Source organism: Peromyscus californicus, unplaced genomic scaffold (assembly GCF_007827085.1).
Source record: "Peromyscus californicus insignis strain IS unplaced genomic scaffold, ASM782708v3 Scaffold_1__1_contigs__length_55948999, whole genome shotgun sequence".
Taxonomy (NCBI): domain Eukaryota; kingdom Metazoa; phylum Chordata; class Mammalia; order Rodentia; family Cricetidae; genus Peromyscus; species Peromyscus californicus.
The window spans coordinates 21,962,837-21,979,366 of record NW_026294492.1 but is presented as its reverse complement, the minus strand read 5'-3'; the positions used below and the strand labels follow the sequence as shown (position 1 = coordinate 21,979,366).

At 40.1% G+C, this 16,530-nt stretch overlaps 1 protein-coding gene and 1 pseudogene across 1 annotated transcript in view; one reads left to right on the top strand and one right to left on the bottom strand.

The window, feature by feature from the left end:
• The window catches only part of Ppp1cb (protein phosphatase 1 catalytic subunit beta), a 35,042-nt gene that overhangs the window by 2,688 nt on the left and 15,824 nt on the right, over nt 1-16,530 (bottom strand). Inside the window, exons 2-7 of the mRNA XM_052746200.1 lie at nt 12,182-12,313; nt 9,231-9,461; nt 6,871-6,975; nt 5,343-5,414; nt 4,443-4,594; nt 2,831-2,965 (exon numbers count right to left, since the gene is read on the bottom strand). Coding sequence (XP_052602160.1) covers nt 2,831-2,965; nt 4,443-4,594; nt 5,343-5,414; nt 6,871-6,975; nt 9,231-9,461; nt 12,182-12,313 — 827 coding nt within the window. The remainder of the gene's footprint in view (nt 1-2,830; nt 2,966-4,442; nt 4,595-5,342; nt 5,415-6,870; nt 6,976-9,230; nt 9,462-12,181; nt 12,314-16,530) is intronic.
• Nucleotides 9,469-12,171, top strand: LOC128115478 (host cell factor C1 regulator 1-like; annotated as a pseudogene).

The window sequence follows — 16,530 nt, the reverse complement described above, 5'->3', positions numbered from 1 at the left end:
ATGTCTTTATGTACTTGCCTATTCTAGATTATTCCATATAAATGGCATCAAATAACACATGGTCTTTTGTGAATGGCTTCTCCATGTAAGATTTCAAAGCTCTTCCATGCTGTACTACTATGTATCAGAACCTTTAGTCCTTTTTATTACTAAATTAGATTCTATTGTCTGGACAGATAGCACATTTTATTTATCCATTCTTCAGCTGGGCTCTGAGGTTGTTTCCACTTGTAGCTATTATAAATAATGCTACAAGCTTTGTGTGCCCTGATTTTGCTCAGTCATCTGAAAACACCATGTCTAACTTTTAATGAATTGCCACTGCGTTCCTAGGACAGCTGTAGCCAGCTGCATTTCCACCATGAATGAATGAAGTTTTAAAGTGCTCCATGTCCTCATAAACATTTTGTTTCTTTGAAATTTGTTTATTTATTATGCATACAGTTTATTTATTATGCATACAGCCTGCATGTATCCCTGCAGTCCAGAAGAGGGCACCAGATCTCATTACAGATGGTTGTGAGCCACCATATGGTTGATGGGAATTGAACTCAGGACCTTTGGAAGAGCAGCCAGTGCTCTTAACCCCTGAGCCATCTCTCCAGCCCCCAAACATTTTGTTTCTTAAAGACAGGGTCTCACAATGTTGTCCTGGCTGGCCTTGAACTCAAAGACAAGTGCCTGTCTCTGTTTCCTGAGTACTAAGATTAAAGGTATATGCAACCATGTCCTGAATAAACACCTGTTACTTTTATTACACTCATTACAGGGGCATAGCATAAATAGAGCATTACCTGTTAGAAACAGAAAATGTCATCATTTTACAAGACCAAATATAGAAAAGATTTATGTAGTGTTTCTTAAAACCACTGCATACTAGAGTGTATCAGTTGAAGAAATACATTATAATCCAACTCCTCTATGACAACTGCTGAGGGACAAGACCTGGTTAGAACCCTTAAAATGCCGTGAAGACACCAACCACTTAGCTTTCAGTTGTAGTTGACGGATGTGGTAGTTTGACTGTAACTGGCCCCCATAATCTGATAGGGAGTGGCACTATTAGTGTGGCTTTGTTGTAGTGGGTTTGGCCTTTTGAGAGGAAGTGTGTCACTATGGGGGTGGGCTTTGAGGTTTCCTATGCTCAGGATACCTCCCAGTGTGTCTGTCAATTTCCTGTTGCCTGCAAGATATAGGACTCTCAGCTATTCCTCCAGCACCATGTCTGCCTGCACACTGCCATGCTCCCCGCCATGATGATAATGGAATGAACCTCTTGAAACTGTAAATGAGTCACCCCAATTAAATGTTTTCTTCATAAGAGTTGCCATGGTCATGGTGTCTCTTCACAGCAATAAAAACTCTAAGACAGGAGCCTTGCTACACTTAGAAACAGAGTCAGTTCTACACACCAGTGGATTTCAATCAATTATTTTAATACAAGAACTGAACTAATATTAGAGTGAAAGAAAACATTCAGAAAAAGGTTTCTGGATTGAACATGTATGAACATTTTTGGTCCTTCTCTAAACAACATGATTCTTACTTATACAGTATATACACTGTACTTGGCATTATAAACAATTTAGAGATTTAAGCCATACAGAAGGAAGGGTATATATCACTTATATATGAACATAATACCATTTTATACAAGGAATTTATGCGTCCTCAGATGTTGGTAATGAGAGTTCTGAACGCAACATGTCAAGATCATGAAATCACCTTTCTAGCAGTAAGCTTTTTCAGTCAGTGAGTAACAAGTTTGTACAAGCAGCACGACAAAGCAAGAGCCTTTTAAACCTGTGTATTTCTATAAGGGAACTTAAGATTACTAGAAATTTTCCTTCTTAGCTAAGCATTTTATTTTCATCTAAATTTATAATTCTTTCTTCCTCAATACCTATCTCATGTACTAATCTTGCAAAAGAAAACAAACCCTAATCTGTCCACTGCCTTCATTCTTTGCTGTGTGGGGGAATGCACATGTATGAGAAAGCCAATGCTGGGGGTCTTCCTCAACTGCTTTTCCCCTCTTTCGATGAAGAGTGGTCAATGCACCTGCAGGTCCTGAACGGACGACTGTGCTGGCCAGCACGCTCCTCCTGCCTCCACCTCCTCCAACTGAAATTACAGGCACATGCCCTGCGCTAGGAGTCCAAACTACGGTACAGATACTCATGTTTATATGGCAAGCACTTCACTCACTGAGTCAGCTTCCCAGCCTGCCATCCACATTCTTTTAGTAGGTTCTACACTAGCCAGTATGTCACACAAGAATTAACAATTTAAACATTAGGAACAAGAATGATGTGGCCTAAACTTTTCTAAAACCATCTCTGGTTACAGACCCAAAGCTAGAAGTTCATGACCCAAACCAGAAAGTTTTAATCAGTCTGAATGTTAATCACATTTTTCTTTGTGTGTATTTTTTGTTTCTTTTTTTTTTTCTTGCGGGGTGTGTGTGTGTGTGTGTGTGTGTGTGTGTGACCTCCACTGATGTATTTGGAGATTGACCCAAAGGTCTGGCATGTGATAAGAAGGCATTTTACCACTGAACTGTAGCTCTAGCCCTGGAGGGTAATAAATTCTGAATTAAAATCAACATATTGCTCAGAGATTATTTAAAAAGAAAAATGACTCTGACAATAGTTTTAATGAATGTCTAGTCATTAAAAATCTACCAAGCCAGGCAGGGCACTATATGCCTATTATCCTGATATTCAGGAGGGAGAGGCAGGAAGACAAGGTCAGGGTCTGTCTGTGGGCTATACAGGGAGATCCTGTCTCAAAAAAACAGAAAGACAGACATTTTTATTTCATGTCTTACCTGAAATGAACACATCAAAGTCTCATCCACACTCATCATACCACCAGCATTGTCAAACTCGCCACAGTAATTTGGGGCAGAAAATAAGGTTACCAATTGTCGTTTAGCAAAAAATTCATATCCATCTTCCACCACCTGTCAAAGGAAATAAAAAAAAACCCTAATTAATAGGTAATTTTTAACCATCTATGCTAATGCAAATTAATGAAGCAAAGGCCAAACAGCCAATCCTCCTTCAGTCAGGTGCCAAGACCCTGGCTTTCCTCCCAAATATAGCAAGAAAAGAAAATGACTCTTCCCATTTGCACATACTCCCCACAGACACACACAATTTTCTTTTTTAAACCCACAAAACCAAACCAACAACAACAAAAAGAGGCCAAAGGGGCTGAGGCAATGGCTTAGCAGTTAAGAGCACTTGTTCTCTTTCAGAGGACTTGAATTCAGTTCCCAAACACCAACATGGTAGTTCAAAAACATGCATATCGCTAGTTCCAGGGGGTCTGTCACCCTTTTCTGACCTGTTAGGCACTAGGCATGCTCGTGGTGCAAGTACATACATTCAAGCAAAATATTCACACATAGAAAATTAAATATACACTTTAAAAATAACATTAAGAGGACAAAACTATTTTCGGAATGCCTTCCAGCCAATGTACTACAAACCAATTGTTTTACAGACCATCAGCACTGAGTATGTATTACTGAAACAGTGGATACTCTTTTTACAGTCTCAATGATTTGATAATAGCTAAAATAATTAACACTGTATTATTATTAACCAGTTTATAAACACATTCCACAACTGTCTCAAAAAATTTTTCATAGCACAGTTTATTGTTGTCAAATAACAATACCCACACATTTTGGTAATTGACTATGTGAGACTAGATGCTGGCCCCCTCACCTACTCTTTCCCATACAAACCATATTATCTTTTAAATTTTTAATTAATTATTCTATTTTTATGTGTATGGGTGTTTTGCCTTCATGTATGTCTGCACACCATTTGTATGCCTGCTGCCGTTGAGGCCAGGTGTCTGATCCCCTGGGACTGGAATTTCAGACAGTTTTGAGCCACCACGGGAGTGATGGGAATCAGACCCAGGTCCTCTGGAAGAAGAGCTAGTGCTCTTAAATACTGAGCCACCTCTTCAACCCCCATACTACCTTTCTTATCTATCAGTTCTTATATATTTGAAAGCTTGGTCCTCAGAAGGTGGAACTGTTGGGAAGTATTAGGTGTGGCCGTGTTGGAGGAGGTGTCCCTGGGGGTTCCGAGGTTTCAAAAGTCCAAGCCAGTCCCAGTCATTACTCTCTCTGCCTTGTGGTTGTTGCCTCAAGACGGAAGCTCTCAGCTACTGCTCCAGCACCATGCCTGCCCGCCTGCCACCACACTCCATGCTATGACGTTCACGGACTCTAGCCCCCCGAAACTGTGAGCCCAAAATTAAATGCTTTCTTTTATAAGTTGCCTTGGTCATGGTGTCTCTTCACAGTAACAGAACAGTAACTAAGACACATGGGTGGATGGAGGTTATCTATCTATCTATCTATGAATGAAAGTGTGTGAAATCAACAATAAAATACCAAGAGTCTTAATATTGCCTACCTGATGAGCTCGACAAATCAAGTCTAAATCATGACGATTCAGAAATTTACTGACTACATCAGCCCCAAAAGTAAAAGACACACCACGATCATTTTCTCCCCAGCCTTGCACATCCTTATCTGGATCAGACCACAGTAAATCACACAGCAAACCTTTAGAAAACAGAAAAAAAAAAAAAACAATGAATTGAATATATATCTTTCTCCCGCCTTCTTACACTTTAACCATTCTTTGTTAAAGCAACCATACTAACAGAACCTTTCCTGACTTCCTAAGGCAGCACTTCTGATGATTTCTGTACACATGAAATGGTGTGTGGCACACTCAAGCATAGTAACTGGAATCTCTGTTTAGTTTCTTGCTATCATTCCCTCAACAGTCAGCTTATCACTTCCTTATACTTATATACCACTGAGCACTAGCCTCGAGTTATTTTATTTATTTATCATTAACCAACACACTAACACCTTTAAGTAAGACTTTCTATGTGGCAGACAGGGCTAGTCTTTTCCTGTCATGTTTTTCCTTCAGGACTAACTGTCCTGATCACTTTGGATTCTTTGTTTTTCCACTTTACAGCCTGCTTTTCTAATCTCTACAGTATTAAATATGGTGAAGAACAAAATCAGATCCTTACTCTGAGAAATGTCTGAACCTAGGAAAAGATCTATGGACTATATTATTGTATTTCTGAAGGCTGAACAGAAAGTCAAATACCAAAATAAACATTTTCAGTATCTCAGAAACTTTCCATTAAAATATTCTAGAAACAGAAACTTAGTATCAAATGTTAACTGGTTTCAGAGATGATAACTTTCTGAATGACTTTCACTAAATATAATCAGGTTCAATGTCAACATTTTACACAAAGCAATTAACTAAACTTCTGTATATACTTACCTGTATCAGGGACATCAGTGGGTCTCATAATTCTCCGAATCTGTTCCATAGATTGTAGGTCTGGTGACAGTCCTATAAATAAAAAGAGAAAGATCTGATATCTAGCAGAACACTAGAATAGTGTTGTCTTTTCTATCCTCCTACCAAGGAAATAAATTGTTATACTTCAAAGAGACTCCAAGGAGGAACTCCGCGCTCTTCTTTCCAAACGCCCTTATCCTTCACAAGAATATACTTGGTTGCAACCTTTCCTGCTACTTTTGTACTTTCATGACCATCAAATCTTAAATCATTTTTACTTTCAAGTTAAAACACCTCTTTTGGTCCCCTAAGAACTTCCCCCATATCCTACCTCAACATGCTCATTATGTGCAAAAATGTGTAGTAAACTATTAATCAGAAAGATAAACAAGAAAAAGCACAAGAACATACTCTGAAGTCTTTAAAACAGAACATAAATATAAGCTAATATTTCTCTAGTAAGCAATTCAACTATCACCACAAGGAATAAAGTCAAACACACATTCCAAACTGCCATGCTCCTGCCTCAGCTACACTAATGCCCAAGAACAACTCCTTAAACGTTAGTCTATGGAACACAGCATTCAACTACTACAGTGAATGGTGTGGTCAGAACACACCGCTCCCCGGCTCAGGCTACCTACTCGTCTTTTCAGCATTTCCACTTCCCATAAGATACTCCCATGGATGACACTGAGCAACCAATTTTTTACGTTAGTTCATTACATTTCTTCCCTATACGCAAACCCAATATTGTTAATAAATTATTCGGTAAGTGTCTGTACGTGTGTGCATGCACGTTTTTATGTGCAGAAGGTTGCCTCAGAAGCAATCCACGTTTGTTGTTGTTGCTGTGTTTATTCTGAGACAGGTTCTCACTGTGAAGCCCTGGCTGACATGGAACCTGGTACATAGATCAGGATGGCCTTGAACTCAGAGAGATATGCCTGCCTCCGAGCATGTCTTGCCTCTGCTTGTTTTAAAGAAGATACCTCACTAGCCTGGAGCTCACTGGTTAAACTAGGCTGGCTTTTTCAGCCGACCAGGCCTAAACTGAGGCAAAGTGAAAGTACTTCTTAAAACCATCTAGTTCTCTTTTCTTTCTTTTTCCCCCAGATAGTATACATGGCCCAAGATGGCCTTGAAATCTTTCTGCCTCAGAGCCTCTGGATCCTGGGATTACAGGCGTGTACAGACCACTCTCAGGCCAATACTTTTATATGAGGAATTCTTTATAAGGACCAATGTTAATTTCCATTATTAATAATCACACATTTCCAATTACTGAAGGAGGTCTTAGGCATGCTTAAAGCCGTTTTTGTTTATTCATAGCATGACTTCGCTTTGGTTGGAGACAGTATCCTATGCAGCCCTGCCCCTGGCTGGCCTGGCATCTGCTGGTCTGGCTGGCTTTGAGCTACTGTGCACCTCCTGCCACACTCCCATTTCCCACAGCATTTGAATTATTATTATAGGTCTCTTCTACATAGCAAATTTGTTACTCTACCTCCATGACAACAGAAGATTTTCTCATCCACAATGGCAGCTATAGGCAGACAGTTAAAACAATCAGTGAATGTCTTCCACAATTTAATATTAAATCTTCGTTTACCTATAAAAAACAATGGGAATTAAAGAATCAATAACTGTTCTTATTAGTTATCTCAAAGATAGAATGATTGTTTTAATGTTCTGTCTTAACTTAGCACATTTTTTTTCTGTAAGTGAACAAGCTATGTTCAGTTTCATGTGCTAGAGATGTAAGGTCATGCTTCAGTACTTGTCCAGCATGCAGGTTTATCACTGTACTTCATTCAACACCATCTGTAGAGTTGCAAAGACTTCAAAGACTACACTGTTAAATCAAACAACTACATCAAATGACTTTATTGGATAACATCACTATAATACAGTAGTTTTGGAATTGTCTAATAGGGTATTAGCTAATTTCTCCCCATTCAATATATTTACCTAGGCAAGTAAGCAGACAAATGTGAAAGTGGTCCTCTGGAGCTGGCCCATGTTAACCTGACTCAGCATTGGGTAACAAGGTATAAACCTACTGCCAGGAAAGGAGCACTTCCAAGTGCCTAAGTGATATTCACTTTAGAGCAAATTACAACTTGGCACTAGAGCAAGTGAAAAGACGCAAGGCTATAATTTTCCTGTAGCCCAGCTACAACAAAGACAACTTCAACTAAGGGTTACCCGATTTTCATGATTTGGCATTAAGTTCAACTACCAAGCCAAGGAAGGGATGAAAGTCACAGCTATTAATTTCCTGTTTTTATGTCCAAGCCTACCCTTTAATGAATAAGTGTAACTTATAGACTGTTTATAAGCTGTTTTCCCACACACCATTCCATCTGATGTCATTTCTGCCCTAAAGGACATTCATGTCTCACTTTATCTTCTAAGAACAAGCCAATACACCCCAACTTCTGTTGTAGCTTAGAAAGATGCCTGTAGTTTGATGTACTTCAACTTACTTTCCTCTGTACAAGTCTGACAATTCAGATCACAAAAATGTAAAAATCAAATACAGAATCATTACCATTATAACATAAATTCTGTTTTTGTCTGTTTAAAAGTAACTTGCCCGAGTATTACCACATTCCAGTGTCAGAAGTGACTAGCATATATAACACATTCACAAACATTTGTTATATTACAGGAATCAAGGGACTATGAGTTTGATGACGACTCTATCATATTTAAGAAAGGAAAAGAGAAAAAGTAGATTCAAATCAACAATTTAGCCGTCAAAAATAAATTTAATTAGAAAACTACTATAAATGACCAAATACATTACTCCCATATTCAATCTAATGAAACTGAAAATCAAATCCACACGTAGCTAACAACACTGAAAAGACTTCTACAAAGCAGACCACCAGACTTCCTGCTGACTAAAAACCAAGAGCACAATGTAACAAAGGTAACCCTGAGGATTCAGTAACCTAGCTCTCTAGCTATATAAGCAAATTAACATTTTAGGGAGCTGGAGAGATGGCTCAGAGGTTAAGAGCACTGACTGTTCTTCCAGAGGTCCCGAGTTCAATTCCCAGCAACCACATGATGGTTTATAACCATCTGTAACAAAATCTGGTGCCCTCTTCTGGCCGGCAGAGATGCAGGCAGAACACTGTATACATAATAAATAAATATTAAAAAAAAAATAGCCAGGTGGTGGTGGTGAAAAAAATTAACATTTTAATAATGAATTTTGACTTTCATTTAGCATTTATGTTATGATGTGTGCCTGCTTGTTTCTGTATATGAACCACATGCATGAAGTGACTGCCAAGGCCATGAAGAGAATGGGATCCCCGAAACTGGAGTTAAAGGCAATTTGTAAGTCTCTTCATGTGGGTGCTGCGAACCAAACCTGAGCCCTCTGGAAGAGCAGCAGGGCTCCTAACTGCTGAGACCTAGGTACAAAGAACCAACTGCAAGCTGTTCTTTGATCTCCAAATGTGTGTCATGACACCGTGCATGCAGTGTGCCTGTGCACATGCTTGCACACATGCACACATATGAGTGAACAAATGAATGTAAAAAGCAAGCCTTACTAACAGCAGGAAAGCAGAAGCCACTGCCTGCAGTAACCCGTGTTTGTTTCACTTGGGTATCTTACCAGGTAAACTCATCAAGAAGATGATGCGGCCAATCTGAAACACGACCAAGGAGATCCCAAGAAAGCAACTCAATGTGTTTCCTAGTTTTCGGCTCTTTCTGGACCTTTGTCCAAGACCATATTAAAAAATATATAACGAAACCATCCAGCTCCCCTGAACTGAAGAGATTCATTTGAACTGTAAAGGCACGTGGAAACTAATCACACTCAAAACTTTGCGTCCCACTTACACTCATCGTAGAATCCATAAATGCGATTGATGCTGGCACACTCGTGGTTCCCTCTTAGGAGAAAGAAGTTTTCTGGGTATTTGATTTTATAAGCCAACAGCAAACAGATGGTTTCCAAAGACTGTTTTCCTCTGTCCACATAATCGCCTAAGAAAAGATAGTTGGCTTCTGGTGGAAAACCTCCATATTCAAATAGTCTCAGTAAATCTGTATATTGTCCATGAATATCTCCTAAAAGCAAGTCAGGGTAGAGAAACGGATTAGTTTTATGTAGCTTCTATGACAGGAAGTTTGTATACTTCCTTCCCCTTAAAGCACAGGTCATTATCTAGACTTAAGCTAACAAGCAGAATACCACAGAAGTGAGGCCAGTCCCTTCTAGGGCTCATTTACAAACCACTGTGACTTCTGTCAGACTTGCAGCCTCACTCCTTCTCTCAAGCTTGCTGATGAAGCTGCTGTCTTATAAAGAACAGAGACTTTGGCCAGCAGCTCATTCAGTTGGAATAAAAGCCCGTTGTCCAGCAGCCTACACAGAACTGAATCCTTCCACAGTGAAGCCTGCAGATGACCAAGGCCCAGAGCACACTTTGATTGGAGTGTCATGAAAGACTTAGAACCTAAAGATCTAGCAAAGCTGAGTCTGAATTCCTACCCTATAGAAACTGAGATGAAAAACTAATTTCTGTGGCTCTACATTACAAAAATTTCAGGCAATTTCTTATAAAATAGTAATTGGCAGTTACTCTCATTAGCTGGTAGCTGAACTTAAATCATATTGTTATACCAAATATCAAGAACTAAAACACAAATAACTTCCATTACCTTCAAGTTATTGCTGTATTAAATAAAATTTGAATGGGGTACTTGTATGAAATACAATCACTGACTTAAATGTTTTAACTTACAAGGTTCTCACAGTGCAAAAGCACTGTGTAGTCAGGAGACTGTAGTTTGGATTCTGGATTTTTTTGTCAAGCTAGTGAAATGTGGTACAACACTTGGGAGACACTAGGTGGCAGCAGCAAGCTGTAACCATCCATCAGTCACACTGATTGTGACAGTAAACAACTGATGCTTTACGGTGTAATGTATCAAACCAGTGTTCAGCATTCAGTGTTTTAAATGTATTCTGGGCTTATGTTATTTTCAACTTAATGTTTACTGGGATAGAACCCTATCATAAATCCAGGAGGATCTGTACTTCAAATAATTTTTAGATCACCTACAAATAACTAAATTACTTTACTTATAAATCACAAGAGACTGAACACTTCCAGAAAAGTTTCAAACCACTGGTTTTTGATGTAAAGGTGATAGTCTAAGCTACTTAATCAATAAACATTTACTTTGCTACTATTTATCTGCTGGATACTGTACAAAGCACCACACACAATTTAATAAAACCCCACAGAGAGAGGAAATACAAAGTACTTCAGAAGTACACTAAATCTGTAGGACCCTGAACCTAACCATGACTCTGCAACAGCTTCTGAAACAAGGCCCTCCAAGTTGGAACAAGTGTGGGCCACCACTGGGGCAACTCGAGGCCTGGACACCAGGGAACCCTTGCCCAAGCGGTTCCAGTCCAAGGAGAACCCGGTCACCCACTTCTCCCAACTCAACATACATAATGACTACCCTACTACAGGCCCCTGGTGACGTCTCCCCAAACCCAGTCCCCAGTTAGGAGCTGCTGCCCAGAGCTGTCTCTCTGGCACTATCCTACGAGTCTGATCCCTGAGGCCTTCAGGCTGCTGAGGCTGGGAAATACCCCCAACCCCTACTTAAGCCTGCAACCCCAGCTAGGGACAACACAGAATTCTGAGCGCTAATGGCCAATTACCCTCACCCCCCAATGCGCCTTGTTTCCAACCAAAAAGACCAGTAACCCCTAGAAAGGAATGAGGTCCTCCTCCAAACCAGGTGCCCGAGCACCAGGACTTTCTCCTAACAGAACTGAACTCAGTGGAACCCTGGGATGGGAGGGGCAGCAGCCAGGGAAAAGGAAAGTTGTCGACCCATTAGTGAATATCTGAGCAGTTTAAAAAAGTACACTAAACATCTTCAAGTTACATGGCTTCAAGGTAGATTACTTAGAAACAAGCAGAATGAAGGGCATTTTTGCATATGACAAACTACTGAAGCTGTCCTAAGTACATAACAGTGTTTTCACAAACACATAACCATTACAAAGAATACCTGTATTACCAAATGAAAAGCCAGCATGCTGTAGTATTTATACCATTTCTTGTTTTATGTAAACCACAGAAAAATGCTACTTTCTATGCAATAATTTTTCTTGTTATAACAGATCAATCAATTTAAAGTAGTAAGTTTTGTCTTAGGCTAAAACCAATATAAGACCTAAAAGAACACACACAGATTATAAACTAGTAACCTGAAAATTACTCCAAGCCAGAAGACCATGGGCACTGCCATACTGGCACTCAAGACTGTTTTTCTAAGCAGCGTTCTAGAATGCCAATTTCCCCACATCCTTACAAGCACTATCACTCTTCATCGTTTTTTTTTTTTTTTGTAATCTGATAAGTTAGGGACAGGTTTCACTGATTTTAGCTCTCTCCTAAGATCTTCCCATTTTTCTTAACACACTGGTCTATTTCCAGGACCATTTTATACATTACAGATAGCGCCCTTTGACCGTCTGTAATGTACCAAAATGTTTCTGTTGCTTCTAATCTGTCATTACTATGAACCCTTAATAAAACCTATTAATTGTTTTAATTCAAATTTGGAAGTTTTCTCGAACACACCCTCAATATTACTACAGGAGAAAATGTGCTTTAGAGAACTCATTTCCTGTAGGACATGGTGGTGCTCTCCTTTAATCCCAGCACTTGGGAAGCAGAGGCAGGAGGATCTCTGTGAGTCTGAAGCCAGCCTGGTCTAGAAAAAAGAACTCATTTCTAATTTTGCCATTTACATACCACAAATCTTCAGTGGTGCTTCCAATTCCAAAAGAATAGGCTGGCTGAGAAAGATTTCCCGAGACTTGATGCACAGGCCTCGAACTTCCGCTTCCGTCATCTGCACAATCTTTCCTGGACGACATCCTCGTACTGATAAAACAATAAGGAAACTCATCAGTTTTCCAGATTATCCACAAAGTAATAATGCTTCCAAAAGAGCTGCACCCATATTCTGAAGACCAGAAAAGTCACACATGGACTAGGTTGTACGGCTAACAGTGAGTTTATTCTATGAACTGTGGTATTAATTTCCAATGTTGCTGGTTTCTGAGGATACTCCTCAAATCTGGACCAATTAAATGTATTCCTCCTTGTTCTCCAGTGGACAGCATGGGCTAGGAGCCCAAGGTACTTCAACGACTTCAAGGCTAGCACCTTAAGGTCTGGCCTACTCTCATCAAGTCTTGCACTAAGCAGAAAGCAGAACAGCATCACTAAGAACCAGTGCCCATAAAGAAAGGGAGATGAGGTGATTCAGCTTCAAGCAGTTCCCTAAAGTTATCAGAAGCACCAAGGCTTACCAACCTACACTTACAGTTGCTGATTAAAATAAACACCAACACATGCCATATTATATACCCGGGCTAGTTCTTATTTATAAATGAAACACACATTTTATTCCCTAACAACAGCTCTAATTCTTCTGTCAAATTGAAACAGGCTTAAAAAGTCAGGCACTCATACATTACAATTGTACATTCTATGACCATATTAACACCAAAACACCAAAGAAGAGGTAAGAGGATGCAATGTACAAATGTGCTTTGGCAAATATACCAGTTAATCAGACTACCGTAAAAGCATAAGGATCTAATTTAAATTCCCAGATCCCATGTCAAGTAAAAAGCAGGGTGAAGTAATCCCAGCACTGGGGAAGCAGAAACAGGAGGTAGATCCTTGGTGCTCCCTGTCCAGCCAGTGCAACCTGCTTAGTTAGAACAACCCAAGTGTGCTCACACCTGTAGTTGGAGCACTTATGCAGAATGATCCCGAAGATGTCCTCTGTCCTCCACACACGTATGCTTATGTGTGCACTGCGTGCACGCACACACAAAACAAACAGGAAAAAACTACCCTTGAAATTCAAAGTAACATTCTGGAAAACTAGCATCAACACAGCAACCAATTTTAATCTAGCATTGGTTTGTTGTTTACCTGTTTAAGATAGGATCTCACATAATCTGGGCTACTCTGAACCATATAGTAGGTGATGGCCTTGAATTCCTGATCCTCTTGGCTCTACCTCCCAAGAGCTGGGATTAAAGCATCCAATCCCACACCTGGTTTTGGCATTAGGGTTTTATTTGCTTGTATTTATTTTTCTCACTGTCTCAGTGTGTAGCTCTGGCTGGCCTTGAACTCAGAGATCTACCTGCCTCTGCCTCCTGAGTGCTGGGATTAAAGGTGTGGGCCACCATGCTCGGTTTGGAATTAGTTGTAAATTGGGAGACTTTTGGTTTAAGAGGGAAAAGCATTCACCTTGAAAGATTAAAGGCCTCTGGATGAGTAAATGCAGAGCTAAAAATGATTTTTCAGAAGTCATCAATTCAGCAAATACTTGAAAGTCTACTGTGTATTAGTTGTTAAAGATAACAGCAACAAAGTCAATGAAAACATTTCTGGTTGTCACAAAAACATTCAAAATCGGCACAATGGCATGTATCTAAGGTGAAAGGATCCTAAAATTCAAAGTCAGCCTAAACAACAGTGAGACACCCCTCCCCCCAGTAACATCAATGAGGTGTACAATTTATGAACAATAAAATACTCAGTTCCAAAACCAGTTGAAACTTAACAATTACAGTAAGTCAGAAGATGAGTGTGGGTCATCTCAGTATGTCAGTTTAAAGTGGATATCCTCTTTCTCTGCTATCAGTAAATTATGTGTTTAATTTTGTGTGTGTGCTCATCTGTGAGTCATGCAGAGGCCAGAAAAGGACACTAGGCATTCAGCTCTAAGGCTCATGTCTCATTCCCAGGACTTCCCACTGACCACGAGTTAAAGTGTTATCCAGTTAGCACCACCACGTGTGTGTGTGTGTGGGGGGGGGTAGTTAAGGCACAGGTGGCCACACTTGGCTTTTAACATTGGTGCTGGGGGGCTGAATTCGGGTCTGCATTTATGTTTGGGCATGCCATTTCCCCAGCTGTAGGTTTGACTTTGCCAAGTAATTATGTGACTTTGACTAACATTTACAAAGTTTAAAATGCTTTAACTAGTCATGTTAATCTATAAAACTAAAAATTTTATCAAACAAAACCATGTTGCAAATGATTATTGCTCAATTACTTCTTCTTAAGGTTACCAGGTTTTTCTCCCACCTAGTAGCACATAAAGGTGCATTTCAGACAAAATGTATCTTAGGAGCTGATGAAATACTATTATAGAAACTAAAGGTTCCAAAAGCCTTTATCAAGAGAGCTCAAAAATTAACTGGCCAAACTCGGGTAGTCCCCAGAGCAACTCAGTTCTTTCATTTCAAAACCAAGCCCTGAAAAACTCCCAGTTCTAAGAGCACGTCACATTTCTCAATCATCTTGGGGGATGGTGGTGGCATTATAATCAAGAAGTCAGCCGTTCCTTTACATGGAGCAACTAGAGCAGCCCACAACATTGCCAGGACTCTGGTGTTTGAATGAAGGGTTCAGGTATAAGGCCACAGCACATTATGAAGGCACTACAGTAAGTCTGCATGCTCCATCAGGCTCTGAACACCAGCACCATCTTCCATTTCGTCCTTCTGGGAGCCCAGGAATTCCAAGTCATCTTCACTGTACATAAGAGACTCAACAGCTTCAGACCACAGCAGTCAGGCTCCACACAGCCGCAGGAGCACAGCCTCAACAGGCACAGTGCAGAGGCAGTCACGGAAGAGCCAGTGCTCAGTGCTCTTTCCACTCTGTATATAAACTTCCCGGTAAAAACCTTCAGTCAAACTAAGACAAGACCCCAACAGAGCAAAACTCTAGTTACCACTAAACAAAAATAGTCTAAGGCAGTATATACAGAAAACTAAGCTAGCATGTATAACTCAAAGAATCTTTAGCTATCACACAGTAAGCCACTTCTCAGCTCAAGATATGATGCTTCCTGCAACCACCAACATTCCTTTGTGCCCAACAATACCCAAGATCACTATTCCTTCACTACAGAGTAATGTGACCTGTTTTTGAATTTTAGAAAACAGAAATAAGGGGCTGAAGAGATGGCTCAGCGGTTAAGAGGACTGACTGCTCTTCCAGAGGACCTGGGTTCAATTCCCAGCACCCACATGCCAGTTCACAACTGTCTGTAACTCCAGTTCCAGGGGACCCAACACCCTCACACAGATATATGGGCAGGCAAAGCACCAATGCACATAAAAAATAAAAATAAATAGCCGGGCGGTGGTGGCGCATGCCTTTAATCCCAGCACTTGGGAGGCAGAGGCAGGTGGATCTCTGTGAGTTCGAGGCCAGCCTGGACTACCAAGTGAGTTCCAGGAAAGGCACAAAGCTACACAGAGAAACACTGTCTTGAAAAACCAAAAAAAAAAACAAAACCTCTTTTGTTCATAATCTTTTCTGTGAGATCTACTACCCATGTATGTTGTTGCTTATTTTTGCTCTTTTTTAGGGGCCTGCCACCCAGCTCCCAAATAAATCACAAACAAGGAGGCTTATTCTTAATTATGGATGCCTGGCCTTAGTTTGGTTTAGTTTCTAGCCAGCTCTTCTTCTTCTTCTTCTTCTTCTTCTTCTTCTTCTTCTTCTTCTTCTTCTTCTTTTCTTCTCCTCCTCCTCCTTTCTCTCTCTCTCTCTCTCTCTCTCTCTCTCTCTCTCTCTCTCTCTCTCTCTCTCTCTCTCTCTCTCTCTCTCTCTCTCTCTCTCTCTCTCCTGCCTTGCTATTGGCTGTTCAGCTCTTTATTAGACCATCAGGTGTTTTAGACAGGCACAGTAACACAGCTTCACAGAGTTAAACAAATGCAACATAAACAAAAGTAAAGTGACACATCTTAAAATACTATTCCACAACACATGCAAATGTGTCCAGTCATCTGAAGTGTTCCACTGAATGACTCTACCACCACCAATGTCATGAACACTTTCAAGTACATTTCTCTTGAGCATGTCTGTAACACCGAGTAAAACAAAGTCACAGAAGGCTGAGTATTATTTAAGAGAGATGCCAGCAGTTTTCATAGTGATTGTATCAATTTATAATAAAACCATTACTACTGTTCTGTATCTTTGCCAACACTGGCCATTATCTGTATTTTAAATTTTAATGACTTTGCTGGATCTATAGTAGCATTCACTGAAATCTT